Genomic DNA, 16,180 nt, shown 5'->3' with positions numbered 1-16,180 from the left:
AGATGATGATGATGGGTCAATTCAACATCAATCACAAGTGCCTCATCCAAGAGTTCATCAAAATATTCAACGGGATCATCCTATTGACAGCATCCTTGGGATCATCCAAAGAGGGGTAACTACTGTTGGTATATTTAACGATCACGAATAAATCCGCAAGCGCACGGATATACCGTTGAAGCATTTCACCCAAGAGTATTCCCAAGGGTATCGTATTTGCCAAAAGAAGGTGGGTAGGTGAACAGTTTATGTAACATCCCGAATTTTAATGTTATTATTTGCAAAAATATGGGTTTTCAAAAAAATTGTGCTTAGTGTCTTCTTTGAATCTATCCTAATTCTTAGAATATCTTGAATAAAATTTGAGAAATTAGGGTTGAATGAATGTTAGAGTGTCATTTGGATTTTTATTTGAATTTTATTTGGATTTTGAATTAAGCGGATTCTAATTTGAATTCTAAATTCAAATTTGAACTTCAACTAATTCCCCTAGCTACCTAACCGGCCTTGGGCCAAAACCTCATCGCCAGCCCGTCTGACCCATGAAGCCCACCAAGCCGATGGCCTGTCTTCGCATGCCACGTGGGCCGCCTCTCCGTTCCCAGGCCACCAAACCAACCAGCATGCCTCCACTGCGCACCAGCCCAACATGCAACTCATGAAGCACCAGCCTGCTCTGCCTCACCGAATCAGCCTTAGCCCTGGCTGCTTCCGCTTTCACCCACAGCCACTACCAACCGGCCCCACCCGTCAGCCCACCACTGTGCATCTTCCTCCTTCGGCCGTACGCGCGTCGCGCGTGAGCGGCGACAGAGACAGCCCCGCTTCACCACCGCCGCTACCTGCCACCGGCGCTTTTGCATTAGCATGCGTGGATCACCGCCACACCGCCTGGCCTCATCCCCATTGTCCCCACCGCTAGGAACCCTATCCACTGCCCTATATAAGCCCCGCACCGGCCGCTCTCCCTTGTCTGCCCACGATTGGGGTTTTCTTCCCTCGTCCGTCGCCAGTTTCGGAGAAGAAGAGGAGAGGGAGAGGGAGCCGAGGCGAGAGGGGAAGAGGGGAAGGGAGAAAAGGAGCAGAAGAGGCCGCCGCCGTAGGAGAAGGACGCCACCGTGCCTGGGACCTCGCCACGACGTCGTCGCGCCGCGCCGTCTTCTCCGACACCATCATTGCCGCTTCCTTCGCCGCCGGTGAGCTCAATACGACCCCGCACCCTTGTTCCTCTCCTATCCATAGACTTGTGCCTACCAGAACAGTAGTCCCGCCATAGACCACCGTCGCCACCTGGAAAACACCGTGCGCCGCGGGAGCAGTCGCTGCGCACTCGCGCACAACATCGTGCGCGGGTGCGTGTGCAACGCCGCGGCCGAGACGTGTTCTCGTGCCTGCATTCCTCTATCGCCTCATTTTGCCTTGCCTTTGTGACCTGGCTGTTGAGCTGTGGGTTTTGCAGGGAGCCGCCGCCGCCACGTCGTTGCCTCTTCCGCGGCCAAGGCAAAGCCTTTGGCTGCGGGAGCGTGCGCCTATTTAGGGCCAAAGTGCTAGACCTTTAGGTCGTAGAAAGGTACAAGCCGAGCCTCGCCGCCGGCCGCCGGAAGGGCCACCTCCGACCATGCACCGCCGCTGAGCGCCTTTGAGGCGTTTGGTCAAACACCTGGGGAGTGCTAGTCCGCCAGCCAATAGGCATACACCACACTGCCGGCCACACGGAGAAGAGGCCACAACTTCCACAGAAGATCCCGTAAGAAGCTGGGGAAGAGAGGCCACATCTGATGCCACGTGTCACGCCACGTCGGCATAAAGCCCGCCTATAGTCGCCTCACAACAAGCCCGTAGCCGCCACGCGAGCGCTGACACATCCGGTGCTATAGCTACCTAGAGCTACCACGTGGGCCTCATAGCTAGCTTAGAGCCAGCCTAGCACTACCTTAAAGTTACCTTATAGCTAGCCGGGCGCCACGTCAGCACGTGGGGCCCACTGACCGTTGACCCGTTGACCAGTTGACCGGGTCAATGCTGACCTCATCAGGGCCCACTGATGACGTCAGCAGGACGCGTGGTACGCTCTGGTACTGCCACGTGTCGCACCCCTGATTTTTCTTATTTTCATGAATTAATTAAAATTCCAGAAATCGGTTTAAACTTCAAAAATTCATAACTAATTCATCTTAACTCCAAAAATTATGAAACCAATTTCATAACTTTTCTAAAATCATGAAGAACATGTTAGGCTAGCTCTTGTTCTTGTTTGGGTATTCTTTGGATCTCTTTTGAGGTGTGTGACGCTAGCTTTGAGTGTGAGGTCAACCTTGTTCATCTCAAGAGCACTTAACACATCTTTGGTCCTCAATTCACATTTGTTACTCTTGAAGCTTGCTTATAGATGGTTAGGTGTCGCCTGTTTGAGAGCCCTCTTGTTGTGATACACCCAGGAAGTTTGTATTGTCTATGCTCTTGGAAGATTCATAGTAAGTGACCTAATTCTCCTTTGTGGTTGCTTAGGAGAGGTAAAGGGTTAGTGAATAACCGAATCTTTGTGGGCTCCTCAACGGAGACGTAGCTTCCTTTGTGGGAGCAAACTTTGGTAACAAATCATTTGTCTCATGTGCTTATTGTGTTCTTCAGGTTCTTGTTGACCTAGAACTTGTTTGGTCCCGATCTATATGCGTTTGTGAGTTTTCTTGATTCAAGTGGAATCTGCAAAAACAAGTTTGTATTTGAATTTGAGTACATTTCTTTCCACCATCGGAAGTACGTTCCGACCTAGTACCGAAAGTTCCGGCACTACTTCAGAAGTTCCGACAAATCTAACCACTGCGAATAAATTTCATATACTTCCTATTCACCTCCAAGACATCACACAATCCTTTCACTAGGTACATAGCTTTTGATATGAATGTAGATATATACTATGTTTAGATACGTAATAAAAGTTATGGGCAACTAGCTGCGGTTGTGACTGCAGCACAAGCCGGAAGTTTACCACTCATGGTAGTACATTGTCAGTGTTTAAACCAGCAGTCTACCACTCATGGTGGTACATTGTTTGGAAAGAATCATCGTACCTGAAACCTAATGATAGCATAGAGAGTTGGAGACATAGGAATTGAATAAGTACGTGTGGTTATTAGAATACCCTATATTATATGTTCTCGGTGTTATTATATCAATATACTGCGTATCGAATACGGCGTAGATTATTTTGGAAGGGGCCATACCCACCACCAAATTGGGGCTGCCACTATTTACAAAGGTCACAAAATATCTCCAACTCCATTAACAATCCACATTTATTTTCTCTTCTATTTCAATATATTCTAAGTGTCTACTCCATGTTTCACACCACAATAACTCAAACAAATATGTCCATCGCATGAAAATCAACCATATTCAAATCCATAATTAAATTTTCGAAACATAGTAATGACAACTTCTAGTTACAAATTATTATACAAATATTATAAATAGTTCAACCAACACATGATGAAACATAGATAGTCCAAAAATTCAACCTGTCCGTCGAATTCAACACCAAAGTTCCACCGAGCTTAAATTTGGCTTGTCTCATCACCATCTCTACAACTGCAACTACACCACCCCTACGACTGCCACTACCGCCACAAAACTCACCACCTTCGAACTTGCCACTAGCGCTACCAAATTCACCAACAAATTACAATTGTTCATATCCAAGCATTTGCTCAATTCCATCATCCATATGCTACATTAACCATCAACTTGCATGCCTAAATTGTAACTATTCACATGCATTTGTGTCCAAATTACAACCCATCAGTATATTCACATGTACTGAGTTGCAAATTTTACACGTGGTGACAAGTACTACATATTTAAAATATATTCACCTTGGATCCGTCTTCCACGGAATAATAAATATAAGCACTCAATCAGGAGAGCGGCCGGCTCTCAGTAGTCAATGCCTCGCTGAGTCACTGCACTAGGAAGAAAAGTAGTCGCAGATTCCTCTTCTCCGTGGCAGTAGTCCTCTTCTCCAAAAAGATGTTATTGAGCTAGCAGCAAAGGAAGAAGTAAGTATCACTGGACACTGGCCATGGTGCTACCACTGGAGCAAGCGGCGGCGGCCGCTGTGTTGAACAACGTCATGGGGAGGCTCTTCGAAGCTCTCGGCTTGGGGCAGGCATACAAGATGCTGAAGGATCTCGAGCCGGAGAGCGAGTCCCTGCTGCAGGACCTCCGCATGCTCGCCGCCGCCGTGGACGACGAGCTCACCGGCTCGAGGGGCGCCCGCCGCACCGCCGTCGCGCGGGCCTACAGCAGGGAGATGCGCGCCCTGACGCACGACGTCGAGGACTCCATCGAGCGGTTCGTGCACCGCGTCGCCCGCGACGGGGTGGAGGGCGCGTCGTGGCTCCGCCGCGCCGCGCACAGGGCGTGCGCGCTCCGCACCTGCTACCGGTTCGCGGCGGAGATCAAGAGGCTCAAGAAGCGCGTGCAGGAGGCGAGCGCCCGGGTGCTCAGGCCTCCCGAGGGCCAGCTCCCCGGCGCCAGGCGGCGCGCCGCCGACCACGCCGCGCGCCGCCCCGTGGGCATAGGCAAGCCGATGGAGGTGCTCCTCGCGCTCTTGGACCTGGACCAAGAGAAGGGCCAGCCGAGGGTTATCGCCGTCGTCGGATTTGGCGGCGTGGGGAAAACTACTCTCGCCAGGGCAGTCTATCACGCCGCCCCTGTCGCCGATGCATTCCCTTGTCGCGCTTGGGTCGCCGTGCGCTCGCCGGAGGACGGCGATGTCGCCGGGATTCTGGAGAATATACACCAGCTGCTTCTCCCGGGGCAGCAATATTCCGAATCTTCGCTCACCAAATACCTCAAGGATAAGAGGTACTGCGCGTTCATCTTTCCTGGCGCTGTCAAATTAATTTACACATTTCATTGCTTCGTGGGCGAGGTGATAGTATCATGACCCGAAGAATTTGCGCGTGTACTACTAGATGCATGAAGATGTTTCGATTCAATCTTCCTTCAACTCCAGGGAAACATGAGCCCCCAACTATATTTAATCTGCAATCATGACCAATAAACGATTCTACCATTACTAATGTTTTAATATGCATTTGATTAAGGATCACTATTTGGAAAAGGTAAAAAGCACACTCTGAAACGTCATTCCTGAAAGGGCAATAAGCTCTAAAAACGTCATATTTTTGTGGTTTTCAGTGCACTTGCTGGGTTGCAGCACTCTTGTAAACTAAAGTCACAGAATTAACGATTTTTTGTTTATTTTGCAAGGTATTTGATTGTTATTGATGATGTCGACGACATCGAGGAGGAGCAGTGGGATATTATAACATCAGCCTTTGAAGAAAATAGAGAAGGCAGCAGAATTGTAGTGACTACAACCTTTCGGGCCACAGCTAATAGACGCAGCAATGCTAACGGTTGTGTGTACAAAATGAGAACTCTTGGAATGAGAGATTCTATGACAATTGCTCTTGGCGGAAGATGTACAGCTGAGTTGATGCAGGGTTCAGAAACACTCCTGAAGAAATGTGGCGGCCTTCCACTTGCTCTTGTCAGTGTGGCCAGACAGTTGAGTGGTGAAGATGAACCTACAGGGCAATTCTGCTCAGAATTATGCAGCAAGCTGGGTTCTTATCTTGAACGAGAAGATGGTGAGCCCAACTTCGCAAGGCTCCGTGATGTGCTTATGGATAGTTACACCAGTCTGTCTGACCTCACTGTCAGGACCTGTTTGCTATATCTTGGTATATTCCCTAATGACCGTCCTCTCAGGAAGAATGTCATAATCAGGCGGTGGCTAGCTGAAGGATATGCACGAAGCGAAGACATTACATTGAGTGAACAGAGTGTTGCAAATGGAAATTTTAAGACCCTCATCGACCGGAATATAGTCCTGCCTGTCAAAACAAGAAAAAATGCGGAAGTTAAGATGTGTAAAACCCATGGCATCATGCATGAGTTCCTGCTGCACAGGGCCATGTGTGAGAAATTCATCTTGTGCTCTCACACTCCAAGTGACCAAATAGTCCGTCACCTCTTCGTCCATGATGATGTCAATGATACACAGTCCAAAATGACCTTCAAGACAGACTTATCTCGCGTACGGTCTCTGACAGTCCGTGGGAATGCAGGTGTTGCTATTTCTGATTTTGGCAGGTATAAACTGATGAGAGTCTTGGATCTCGAAGAATGCACTGATGTGAATGATAGGCATGTAAGGAAAATATGCAAGCTGTGGAATCTGAGATACCTGAGCCTCGGTCGCAATGTTACAAATCTTCCTAAGGAAATTGCAAAACTCAAATTGTTAGAGACACTCGTTCTGAGTAAAACGGTGGTAAATGTGCTGCCAGTTGAAGTCATTGGGATTCCTTGTTTAACTAATCTAATTGGAAAGTTTAAGCTCTCAGATCAAGACTGCACATCAAATAGTAATATGGAGAGACTGTCTAAAAATGAAGGACTTGAGGACCTGTTTAGAAAAAGCAAACTGGAGACCTTAGCAGGATTTGTTGGCGATGGGAGTCACATGCAAGGATTTCTGCAACTCATGGTCCATATGAAGAACCTGAAAAAGGTGAAGATATGGTGCGAGTCCGCTGCAGACATTGAAGGCAATGACCACTTGAATGCTGAACTGGTAAAGGCCATTCGGCAGTACATCAAAACTCCCATGGGTGCTGGAGATGTTCGTTCCCTGTCAATTGATTTTCAAGGAGTGCCTGGAGGATCACTGAATGCACTGCAAGAACTGTGTCGTCATAGCACATCTTTACAGGAAACATATTATCTCAGCTCACTGAAACTGCATGGCAACTTATCAACATATCCTGAGTTTGTTGGCATATTTTCAAGACTCACTGAATTGTGCCTTTCATGTACCACTGTTTCTACGGATCTTTTGTTTGCGATTAGTGCAATGCCATTCTTGCTTTACCTCAAACTGATTGTTGATGAGATTGATGGTTTCGTCATTAAAGGTGGGACGTACCAAAGCCTGAGACGTCTGTGTTTTCTTGTGCGACATCAGAACCCTGTCCTCCCTGAAATCGAAGAAGGAGCTCTGCCAGAACTTGTCTCCCTCCAGCTCCTATGTGAACATCTAGCTGGTCCTTCAGGCATCAAAATTAGACACCTAAGAATGCTTCAGGAGATCGAACTTCATCCTGAAATCAGTGAGCCAGCAAGACAAGAATGGGAAGAAGCAGCACGGAACCATCCTAACAGGCCGATTGTTTTGCCTTTTGTAAATGTTAACGATCTGGTGGAAAATGATAATGAAAAGAACCCAGTTGCCTCACCAGAGGAATCAAGGCATGAGGGTGGTGAGGCACCCAGACCTTCTTGTGTACAACATATGCCTCTTTCCACTTGTAACAATTCTGGACTCAGCAGTGAAATGGATGATGCTGTACACCATGATCCCAGGGAGAGTCCAGTTGAGACAGAGGAAACAACTCCCGAGAGTGTCATTGATGAGCAACTGCTGACGGAGGAGCCATTGAAACACACGCCTGTGCAGACTAGACATGAAAATAGTACAGTCCAACCAAGAACAAATGGCATACTAGGCTCTATTTCTGATCATTCAGGACTTAATAGTCCAAGGGATGATTCGAGGAACAGCAAGCCACTGGGGAAATATGTTGCTCTGGAGGAACCAACATATGAGAATGGAATCCAGGGATGTCCAGCCGAGGAGGCAATAAGATACTCTCTTGTGCTGACTGATCAAACAGGAAAGTATACTTCAAGGGGACCGCTCAATATAGCAACAACACCATTCAATTCCACACAAACAAGAATATGAATGATCTGAGGTAAATCTCTTGCATATAAGATTAATCTAGAGAAGCAATGATGAAAACGGGAGAGATACAGCGTCCACTTCTATTGTCAGCATTAATAAGATCTTTGTATACTGTGTTTAATGGTGCCTTGCCCAGGATGGAGCGGGTGCTTCTCCTTGCACAGGAAGAAGCTATTCTCTGGAGGCTGGCAGGTGCCAAAGGCATTAGTGATCTGGTCGCTGCTCGACCTGAGGGTTAGCAACGTCCGTTGGTGAGGGGTGGTCGACCTTTAAATTTTAACGGGCGCGTATGTAACCTAGAACCTATGAGGTGTGTGTAGTATTGGTGTGTGTGGTGTTGTATGGTTATATGAGCCTTTTATCTCCTTTCTTAATACAATGATACGCAGCTCTCCTGCGTATTCCGAAAAAAAAAAAGATCTTTGTATGTAATGGCAAGACCTTTTAAAGATAATAATGGAAACACCTACTGGCTTGTATTTACTGAGAAAGCCAAGTATTTTCGTAAGACTCATAAAATATAGGTGTGTTGTGCTTAAAAGGATCTTAAGTTTCTTCCTTCTAAATTATTAGTTCAACTCCAAAGGCCAAAAATGATATATACCTCAAGGTACTTTAGTTTTTAGAAACAAGGAGCTTCATTTATTAAAAGCAACAGGATTACATTCGATGTCGTGGGCGGGTACCATAAAATATACTCCCTCTGTTTCAAATTGTAGGTCGTTTTGACTTTTCTAGATTCATATAGAGTATGTCTAGATGTATAATAATATCTATGAATCTAGAAAAGTTAAAACGACCTACAATTTGGAAGGGATGGAATAGAATGGTAGATCAGGTGCCAATTAGAAAAGTAGTTTGGCCAGTTGATAGTAATTTTATTTGGAGTCCTTTCTCCATCGAGGAGAGAGGCTTCCTTTCCGCTATGTAACTCTTTTCCTTCTCCCTTATGTTCCAGGAGTTCCATTAAATGTTTAGATAGCAGTGGTCAGTGTGCAGGAGACACAGGCAGGCTTGGCGCCCTACGAGATGGCGGCCAACTGCCGGTCACGCGCGCCATTAGGGCATCCACAATGTGACCCAAAGATAGCATTAAGCAATAAATACTGCTACATTAATTAACATTTACCATCGTGGGAACATAACACCCACAAGCACCATCCAGCAAAAATGAACCTTAAGTTTAAGCTGTGGTCAAACGACTATAAAATACAATATTTTTTGTTGATTTACTGTTTGCACAAATAAATATTTTATTGTCTTGTGACCACACCTTAAGCTTAAGGTTCATTTTTGCTGGATGGTGCATTGGTCTTGTGGTGTGTTATTTACAATCTTGGCATAAGTATCATGTGGAATGCTTAAGTAATTGTGACCTCATTTGCTTGGCCCAAAAATCGTTGCAAGACAAATTCTGTTGCAAATTGCAATCACTTTCTTTGTGTCTGCAACTCTGCATATGCGCTTATTCTTTGCATTACTTTTACTGCTTTGTTACCCAGCTTGATCAGAACAAACCAAGGAATAGTCTTTCGCCCAAGTAGCACTCGTGAAGATCTCTCCTCTTTCTTTAGGCAAGCTATAAGATGGAACACTATCTTGTAATAATTGTGTGGCTACTCCAACCATACGTTAGTCGGGAAACACAGCCTGTTCCAGTGCGACGGCAAATCAACAGCATGAATCCATGGACTAGTCACACACGTGCAGATGACACGGGCAGGCCTCTCCCATGGATAAGATCATCTAGTAATCGAGCCTTGGCGCCATAATCTTATAACAACTCGTGTATAAAGTGTGTGACAAACGTTTCGAGGAGTCATGTTGCGTCACCACAGATGCTTAGTAGTGTGACCAACTGACAGTAGCTGGTTCCATGCCTGGGCAGGCATGCGTACTTCAACGCCAAACAAGCTCAGCAATCATCAGCTTCGCAACAACCCAAGTGATACACAGATAACCTTCGCAACAACACAAATGATACACAGAAAACCCCAGCCTAGCACGACAATATGGTTCCGTTTCTTTCAATAGAAGTTGCTGAACCAAACATCCGGTTATACCAAACACAGCAGGGAGGCACCCATCAAATATTGCAACACACAAAGCAAACCGTGCTTAAGCAGGAACCGATTAATATAGCTTCAGAGAGATACGGGGTATAATCAAAGAAAAAGAACCGTTGGAGTGGCAATACAGATAGATAATAAGTCTGATTCGAAACTCAGTATGATTTGTCACAACCAGCCATAAACAACCATTCCAGATTCCCAAGATGAAGTGGAAAGAAAGGATGCATATTTCAATGTTTAGCAAAGAAAATAAAAGGTGAAAACACCTAATAAGCCTGCAATGGTTTAAGAACAAAGTAAGGCTATTATATTTGTTAGACAATCACATGTTAGTCAACAAATACATCGGGTACATCATGGCAACTCAAAACACATACTCACGACTGTGACGCCGAGTATATGAAAATGGCAAATTCCCCGCTATGCCTCACTTGCTCCCTATTTGTAACTCCTGGTTTAAAAGCCTATGTGATTCTTGCAGCAAAATGGTGTGGTCATCTACAGATGGTCTTTGACGAGTAAGATTGGTGACAAAATCTGTTTTCTTTTCCTCTACAACAATGGTACAGGGACAACTAGGAAAAACTAACAGCAAGCATTTCCAAATTTTATCCAAACTAGCTTTGACACAACAATCCTGCAGGGAAGACCAAGTAGATGGTTTAGTTTGTGGAACAAGCAATAGTAAAAAGTTTCACATGGAGTGACCACAAGACCAAATGTGCAGATGCCCTGTCATGTAGAAGTATAATCGACAGTTTCACATGAACTATGACAGTTGGTAAATCGTTTTACAGCTTTATGTCCCAATAGGGTATTCACAACACTCCTCTCAGCCATGACAACACTCAAGCATGTATACAGAGTTACAAACAAGCCACTCAACTGTCAGTATTATGGAAGCACGACAGCATGGAATTTTAATCATCTTTCTGATGTAAAGCACGAGGTAGACTATTACCATTCAGTGCCGCATGGTACACTCGCTTCTCCGCAAGCCCAAGGTCTGAAAGAATTAAGTTTCCCTAAAAAAGGAAGTCAAGATTTTCACATGGAACTTACCATAGTACAAAAAATGTTATACAATGAAACTATTCCTTGACATTAACCATTTATAAGCGTTAGAAGAAATTAACATACCTCCACTGCCATTAATTTCCGCACGTTATTTGCATAGAGCTTAGGATCATCCTTTTCTTGCTCAGAAGGATAGTAGACAGGCAAATGGGTCACCTCTACATAATTTACAAATTGACAGAGGAGCAGAAATACATGGCGTGCCTGGAAATTTTTCATGCGAATTCAGCAAACATAAATAGATACAAGGGACAACAGGCATTTTTAGTAAGTCACATATAGACTGTTTCCAAACAGAATCTATTCTTATTTCTTAAACCAGTTAACAAACAGAACAACTCCCCCACGGCACTCGAACATCATTACAGATAATATCATAATACCATACAAACATTGAGAAAAAGGATCTGGCCACAGCTGTCTCATAAACTTTACTAAGTGTTGGTGATTTTAGAGGTGACTATTCTCTGTATTATTTTGCATCTACAAGCTAAACAAAAATTCAATGGCTTCTATTGTCAATAAATAATGTAGTCGTAGAGGTACAAAATGGCAGCAAAATGAATGGCTGTAACTTTTAAGCCTAAAATTAATCAGATCCATATGATTCTACGAGTAAAAAGTTGCAATAATGAGGATCGCACCATGTTTTTAATAGCATATTTCATGGTATTGCTCACCTGCCTCCTTATTATTGGCATTTAAATTGCAAATTTCAATCAGAAAAAGGTAATTGCCAGTGATACTCACCCCTGACATGGACTCCCATGCCGGATTAAATCTTTTGTAAGGATATCTTAAAATGACAGGCTGAACTGGTGCTTTTGCAAGAAAAGCACCTGTCTTGAATGGAAGGAGGTAATCCCCATTTGTAGTTGTGCCCTCTGCCATAGTAAATGTAATTAAAACAAAGCATTAATTATGTTCATAAGCAACAGTTTGGCCTTACTATCAAGACTGGATAGCAAAACCAACAAGAGAATCACAAGATGACAACAAAGATCAAAGATGATAATGCGACGAAGATGTGTCACTGGTTCCATGAAAAAGTAAATATTATATTCCATATATACAACAACAACAACATAGCCTTTCAGTCCCAAACAAGTTGGGGTAGGCTAGAGTTGAAACCCAACAAGAGCCACAAATCAGGGATTATATTCCATATATGTTCTAGCAAAAACCTCTGAACTAGAAAATCATCAGTTGGTATCCAAAACAAGACTTAAAAATAGATAACATCAAATATAAAGTTTATTCAACTTACCAGGGAAGAGAAGCATCATTGGCGCATTTTTCTGCTGATGAGCACGCTGGATTCTCTCAGTTACAGCACCTATGTGCAGAATAGAACATCAGAAGATGAAAGAAGCAAAATGGAATCACGTATTCAGTATTCCTTACCATAGAAAACTACATGAGATATATAACAGATGAGCAAAAGTGCCTCTTTTAGCAGTGTATCAAAGATTAATTTCCAACCAATGTCTGTATCCAGAAAAGGTGCCTCGTCCTAGTGCTTGTACAGAAAAGCTAGCAGTGCCATCTAATTAATTCTCAAAACTTCCAAATCTAGTTAAACCCCATTAGATATTTCATGAATTTTCAATATTTTTACCCATTCTTATGGTTCTTGAACTGTCTTTGTTTCCTTAATATTCTTAGATTTTTAGTTGGTTACGGAAGCAACTCCCTCCTTCCCGACCCACCTGTAAAACTTCAGTGTTGCCAAGAATGGTATTGTCCCATCAAAATATGGTTCGTCTATTGTAGAATATTCGATCAGTTAATAGTTGACAGGACACTGCATTGAATGGGCACTTTAGTTCCAGGCGCATGGATGGAATTAATAGTGGCATCAGCTAGTGAAAGGTTCGGTGCAGAATTTCAACCAAAATTTGGTAGTCACTAGTACTTTATATTCCAAAACACACTCATGTTTTAATGATGAGAAAATAAGTTTTTATCCATAGAAACTAAACAAAAAAGAGCAAAATACTAACTATCTTGATTTAAGACCATGGACATCACCAAGTACCTGAAACGCCTTTGAAATCTGATGTTTTAGACTCCCGCTGAACAAAAATGCATCCAAGACATTTGCTGCATGATTATATAGCACAAGTCATTTTTTAATTCATCTTGCACAAGATAAATATAAATACAAACATGTATCTAATCAAACTATCTACAACAAGTCCATGTCACAATTTCTGGTAGGAAACTCAGGAAAACATAACTCCAAAGACAGTAGAGAATGCTAGTACCTTATGAGACCAACTAGGGGCAATCTGGCAACTGATCTCTTCAAGAAGGACAAAATGTGCAAAAGAGACATGTCAAAATCAATATACCTTAATGCAAAAAATTTGAGAAACCATATAAACAATCACAATGTCATAAAATGTTTGCAGTACCTTAGCAACAAAACTGGGAAAAAAGGCTGACATGTGATAAAGAATATCCACATAAGAAACATGATTAGATACAATTGCCCCAGGCCTTTCCATTTCTTTAGACTGGTCCACATGCTCAACCTGGAAAAATAAAGAACCACATAGCTGGAGATGACAGAGACACAAAACTAGCAATATATGATATTCATACCAATCACCATTCAAGCCCTCAAGTAGGGCTCACTGTTATTACATTGAGGCTGACAGTCATCAATAAAGGCTAAAAGTACATTGATATCATATTCTGCTACAAATGATAACTGCACTACACAACCACCACACTATCATCACATTCCGATATCTAAACCCCACATCACAAATACTTCTCTAACACCTAGTAACATTTTAGCTGCAAATGAACACATGGGATGGCAATGTGGCTTGTGGGAAGTGGCAGCAACAAACTAGCAAGTCTTTGTTTTAAGTTGATAGATAACATATGCGCAATGACAGGATGCACATAGTAAGGATAAGATTTCATCGACCTATGTGCTGATCCAATTTTTGATCCCCACAGGAAAACACTAGCCCACGAAACCCAGTCCCATAGCTAACATGATGCATATGGCGTCACTATCCAGCTCTTCCCTTGCTCAGGAAATTACAGCACAAAGCAATCAAGAAGCAGAAATAAAACAATCAGAAGCTTGCTTATAGAACCAAACTAACTACTCATCACCACTAGTCCACTACCTCAGCATCTGGGAAGCGGCAGTCGTATTCCCGAATCCAGTAGAACCCGAAGACGAACAACATGGCGCGAGCGAGCGCACGGCCGCACCACACAACTCCCTCCCGCCTCCACCCCTCGAGCCGCGCGTACCCATCCCCTTCGCCGCCCTCCCGCTCCTCCTCCACACGCAGCGTGCACACGCGACACACGAGGTAGTAGACCACGACCACAAGCATGCCTGCCACGACTCGGAGCGGGACGAGCACGACAGCCGCGAACGCCAGCCGGAACGCCTCCGCCGCGCCCACGGGGCCGAGGCCCATCGGCCCATACGCGTCCCGCCGCGCGTACGGCGCGTACCTCCGGTCCAGCTCCTCTATACTCTCCTGCACCGGCGCGGTGGAGGCCGCGGAGGGGGAGGTGGAGGGCGACGAGAGGAGCGGCCTCGTGGCGACCGTGTCCTCACTGCTCATCCGGCCGCCGACGCTCTCGGGCTCGGACGGGGCGGTGGTAGCGGCGTCGTTGGGAGCCATAGCGGTGAAGGCGAAGCGGAAACCCTAACCCTAGCGCTGACGCCGGATGGGCATGGTGCGGACGCCGAGACGGAGATGCGAGTCGGTGGCGACTTGTGCGACGAGGACACGACGACCAGACGGTGGCGGGGGAGAAGGAAGAAAACCCGTTGAATTTTGATCGAACGGCTAAGGAGGTGTTTGGTTGGGTTTGTTTCGCGGTGGTGGTATATAAATGATAAATCTTTTGCATTTGCCTCCGGCGCAAACTACCCGTGCTCACAAGTAACTTTGTATTTAAGTGTTTGATTCGGTTTGAATTTTATGATGGTGTCGGTTAACTGATATTTTGGATTGTCTCTTAGGCAAATCACTCTTTTATCCCCTCAAAAAAATCACTCGTTTATCCTAGTAAATGTAAGATGTTTTAGTGTCTTTTCCTAACTTAAACTTCTTAACTTTGATGAAGTTTTATAGAAAATTTCACTAATCCCTCCATTTTAAATTATAGGTTATTTTAGTTTTTTAGATAAATATTTTTCTATATATTTAGACATGACCTATATCTAAGTGCATAGCAAAATCTAGATATAGCAAAAAACTATGTTTCCATAAAACTTAAACTACCTACAATTTGGAACGGGGAAGTAACTTATAATATACTAAATAAATGCACTATAAAGATGTTGTAGATGTTTGTCAATCTTTTTTTTATAAATTTGACCAAAATTAAAGAAAATTGATGCAGGACAAAACTAAAAAACATTTTTTAGTTTGGAATGGAGGATGATTTGTCGTAATCGTTTTATACTTTAGACATACTTAAATAATTATAAAGTATTCTTACTTGTGTTACTTTTTCCTAAACATTTTAGAATCCATTTTACACTTTCCGTTGCAATTTAACGCCTACATGAGAAACATGTAATCGAGCTAAGAATTAAAGTTTGAGTTGAAAGTTTTAGTAATGATTCAAAAGCTAAAACTGCAACTTGGAATCTTAAAGTTAACAAAAACAATTGCCGACCCTACATTTTCAAGTTTGACACTTGAAACTATTAGTTGGAACTCTGAAAATGGTTAGTAGGAACTATGAAAAGTTTTTGTTAAGTTAAATTATGAGACTAAAACCCAAAGATTAAGATTAAAAGGTGGTGCTTGATGATGAAGGATAAAGGCTATTTTTTTATATATTAATGGAGCTAGAAATTTGTTTATTAAAACTGAAAGGTGCGGCAACCTATATGGTACAAATACGTTTTATATTTCATATTTTTGAATTAGGGTATATTTCCTCTTTGACACTAATGTCTATCTAGTCCATTAGATTTCTAAAATGTCGTCTTTACTCCATATACCTAATTGAAGCGTGACTTAAATGCTCCCATTATTACCCTAGATCTTGTAATGTAAAATTTTATTTGTTCAAACACGAACAGGATAGAGAACAATGTGCTGAGCATCCATGCAGCTTCTCAGGGCTGGGTTTATAAACACTACGTCATGAGACTAAACCAAATATGGTGTTAATCCCAAGTCATGGTAGATAGAAAATCTTTATTTCTCAATGTAGA

The 16,180-nt window shown here is 43.6% G+C and overlaps 2 protein-coding genes across 3 annotated transcripts; one reads left to right on the top strand and one right to left on the bottom strand.

The window, feature by feature from the left end:
* The first annotated feature begins 3,921 nt into the window (after window positions 1-3,921).
* On the top strand, window positions 3,922-8,324 carry LOC117847492 (disease resistance protein RGA4). Its single transcript, XM_034728705.2, has 3 exons — window positions 3,922-4,866; window positions 5,275-7,826; window positions 7,953-8,324. Exons 1-2 carry the CDS (start codon window positions 4,079-4,081, stop codon window positions 7,814-7,816), a joined length of 3,330 nt encoding a protein of 1,109 aa, XP_034584596.1. The 5' UTR covers window positions 3,922-4,078; the 3' UTR covers window positions 7,817-7,826; window positions 7,953-8,324.
* Window positions 8,325-10,172: 1,848 nt separating this feature from the next.
* LOC117847493 (lysophospholipid acyltransferase LPEAT1) lies at window positions 10,173-14,785 on the bottom strand. Of its 2 annotated transcripts, XM_034728708.2 has the most exons (9): window positions 14,115-14,785; window positions 13,383-13,502; window positions 13,233-13,270; window positions 13,004-13,068; window positions 12,233-12,301; window positions 11,716-11,849; window positions 11,029-11,169; window positions 10,850-10,913; window positions 10,173-10,525 (listed from the first exon to the last, which is right to left on the bottom strand). In XM_034728708.2, exons 1-9 carry the CDS (start codon window positions 14,625-14,627, stop codon window positions 10,506-10,508), a joined length of 1,164 nt encoding a protein of 387 aa, XP_034584599.1. In that variant the 5' UTR covers window positions 14,628-14,785; the 3' UTR covers window positions 10,173-10,505. The 2 variants fall into 2 exon arrangements, with proteins under 2 accessions (XP_034584599.1, XP_034584598.1); XM_034728707.2 differs by lacking the exon at window positions 10,173-10,525 and having other exon boundaries at window positions 10,629-10,913; window positions 14,115-14,784.
* Window positions 14,786-16,180: the final 1,395 nt, after the last annotated feature.

Source organism: Setaria viridis, chromosome 3 (assembly GCF_005286985.2).
Source record: "Setaria viridis chromosome 3, Setaria_viridis_v4.0, whole genome shotgun sequence".
Lineage (NCBI taxonomy): Eukaryota > Viridiplantae > Streptophyta > Magnoliopsida > Poales > Poaceae > Setaria > Setaria viridis.
The sequence above is the reverse complement of the archived record's forward strand: the minus strand, read 5'-3'. Positions and strand labels throughout refer to the sequence as shown.

Excerpts from the sequence above, each read along its gene's own strand:
- LOC117847492 (XM_034728705.2), top strand. The coding sequence starts at position 4,079 with ATGGTGCTACCACTGGAGCAAGCGGCGGCGGCCGCTGTGTTGAACAAC. Across the intron at positions 4,867-5,274 it reads AAATACCTCAAGGATAAGAG|GTATTTGATTGTTATTGATG; the intron begins GTACTGCGCGTT and ends TTATTTTGCAAG.
- LOC117847493 (XM_034728707.2), bottom strand. The coding sequence starts at position 14,627 with ATGGCTCCCAACGACGCCGCTACCACCGCCCCGTCCGAGCCCGAGAGC. Across the intron at positions 13,271-13,382 it reads TTCCCAGTTTTGTTGCTAAG|AGATCAGTTGCCAGATTGCC; the intron begins GTACTGCAAACA and ends TCCTTCTTGAAG. Across the intron at positions 13,069-13,232 it reads CCCCTAGTTGGTCTCATAAG|CAAATGTCTTGGATGCATTT; the intron begins GTACTAGCATTC and ends ATAATCATGCAG.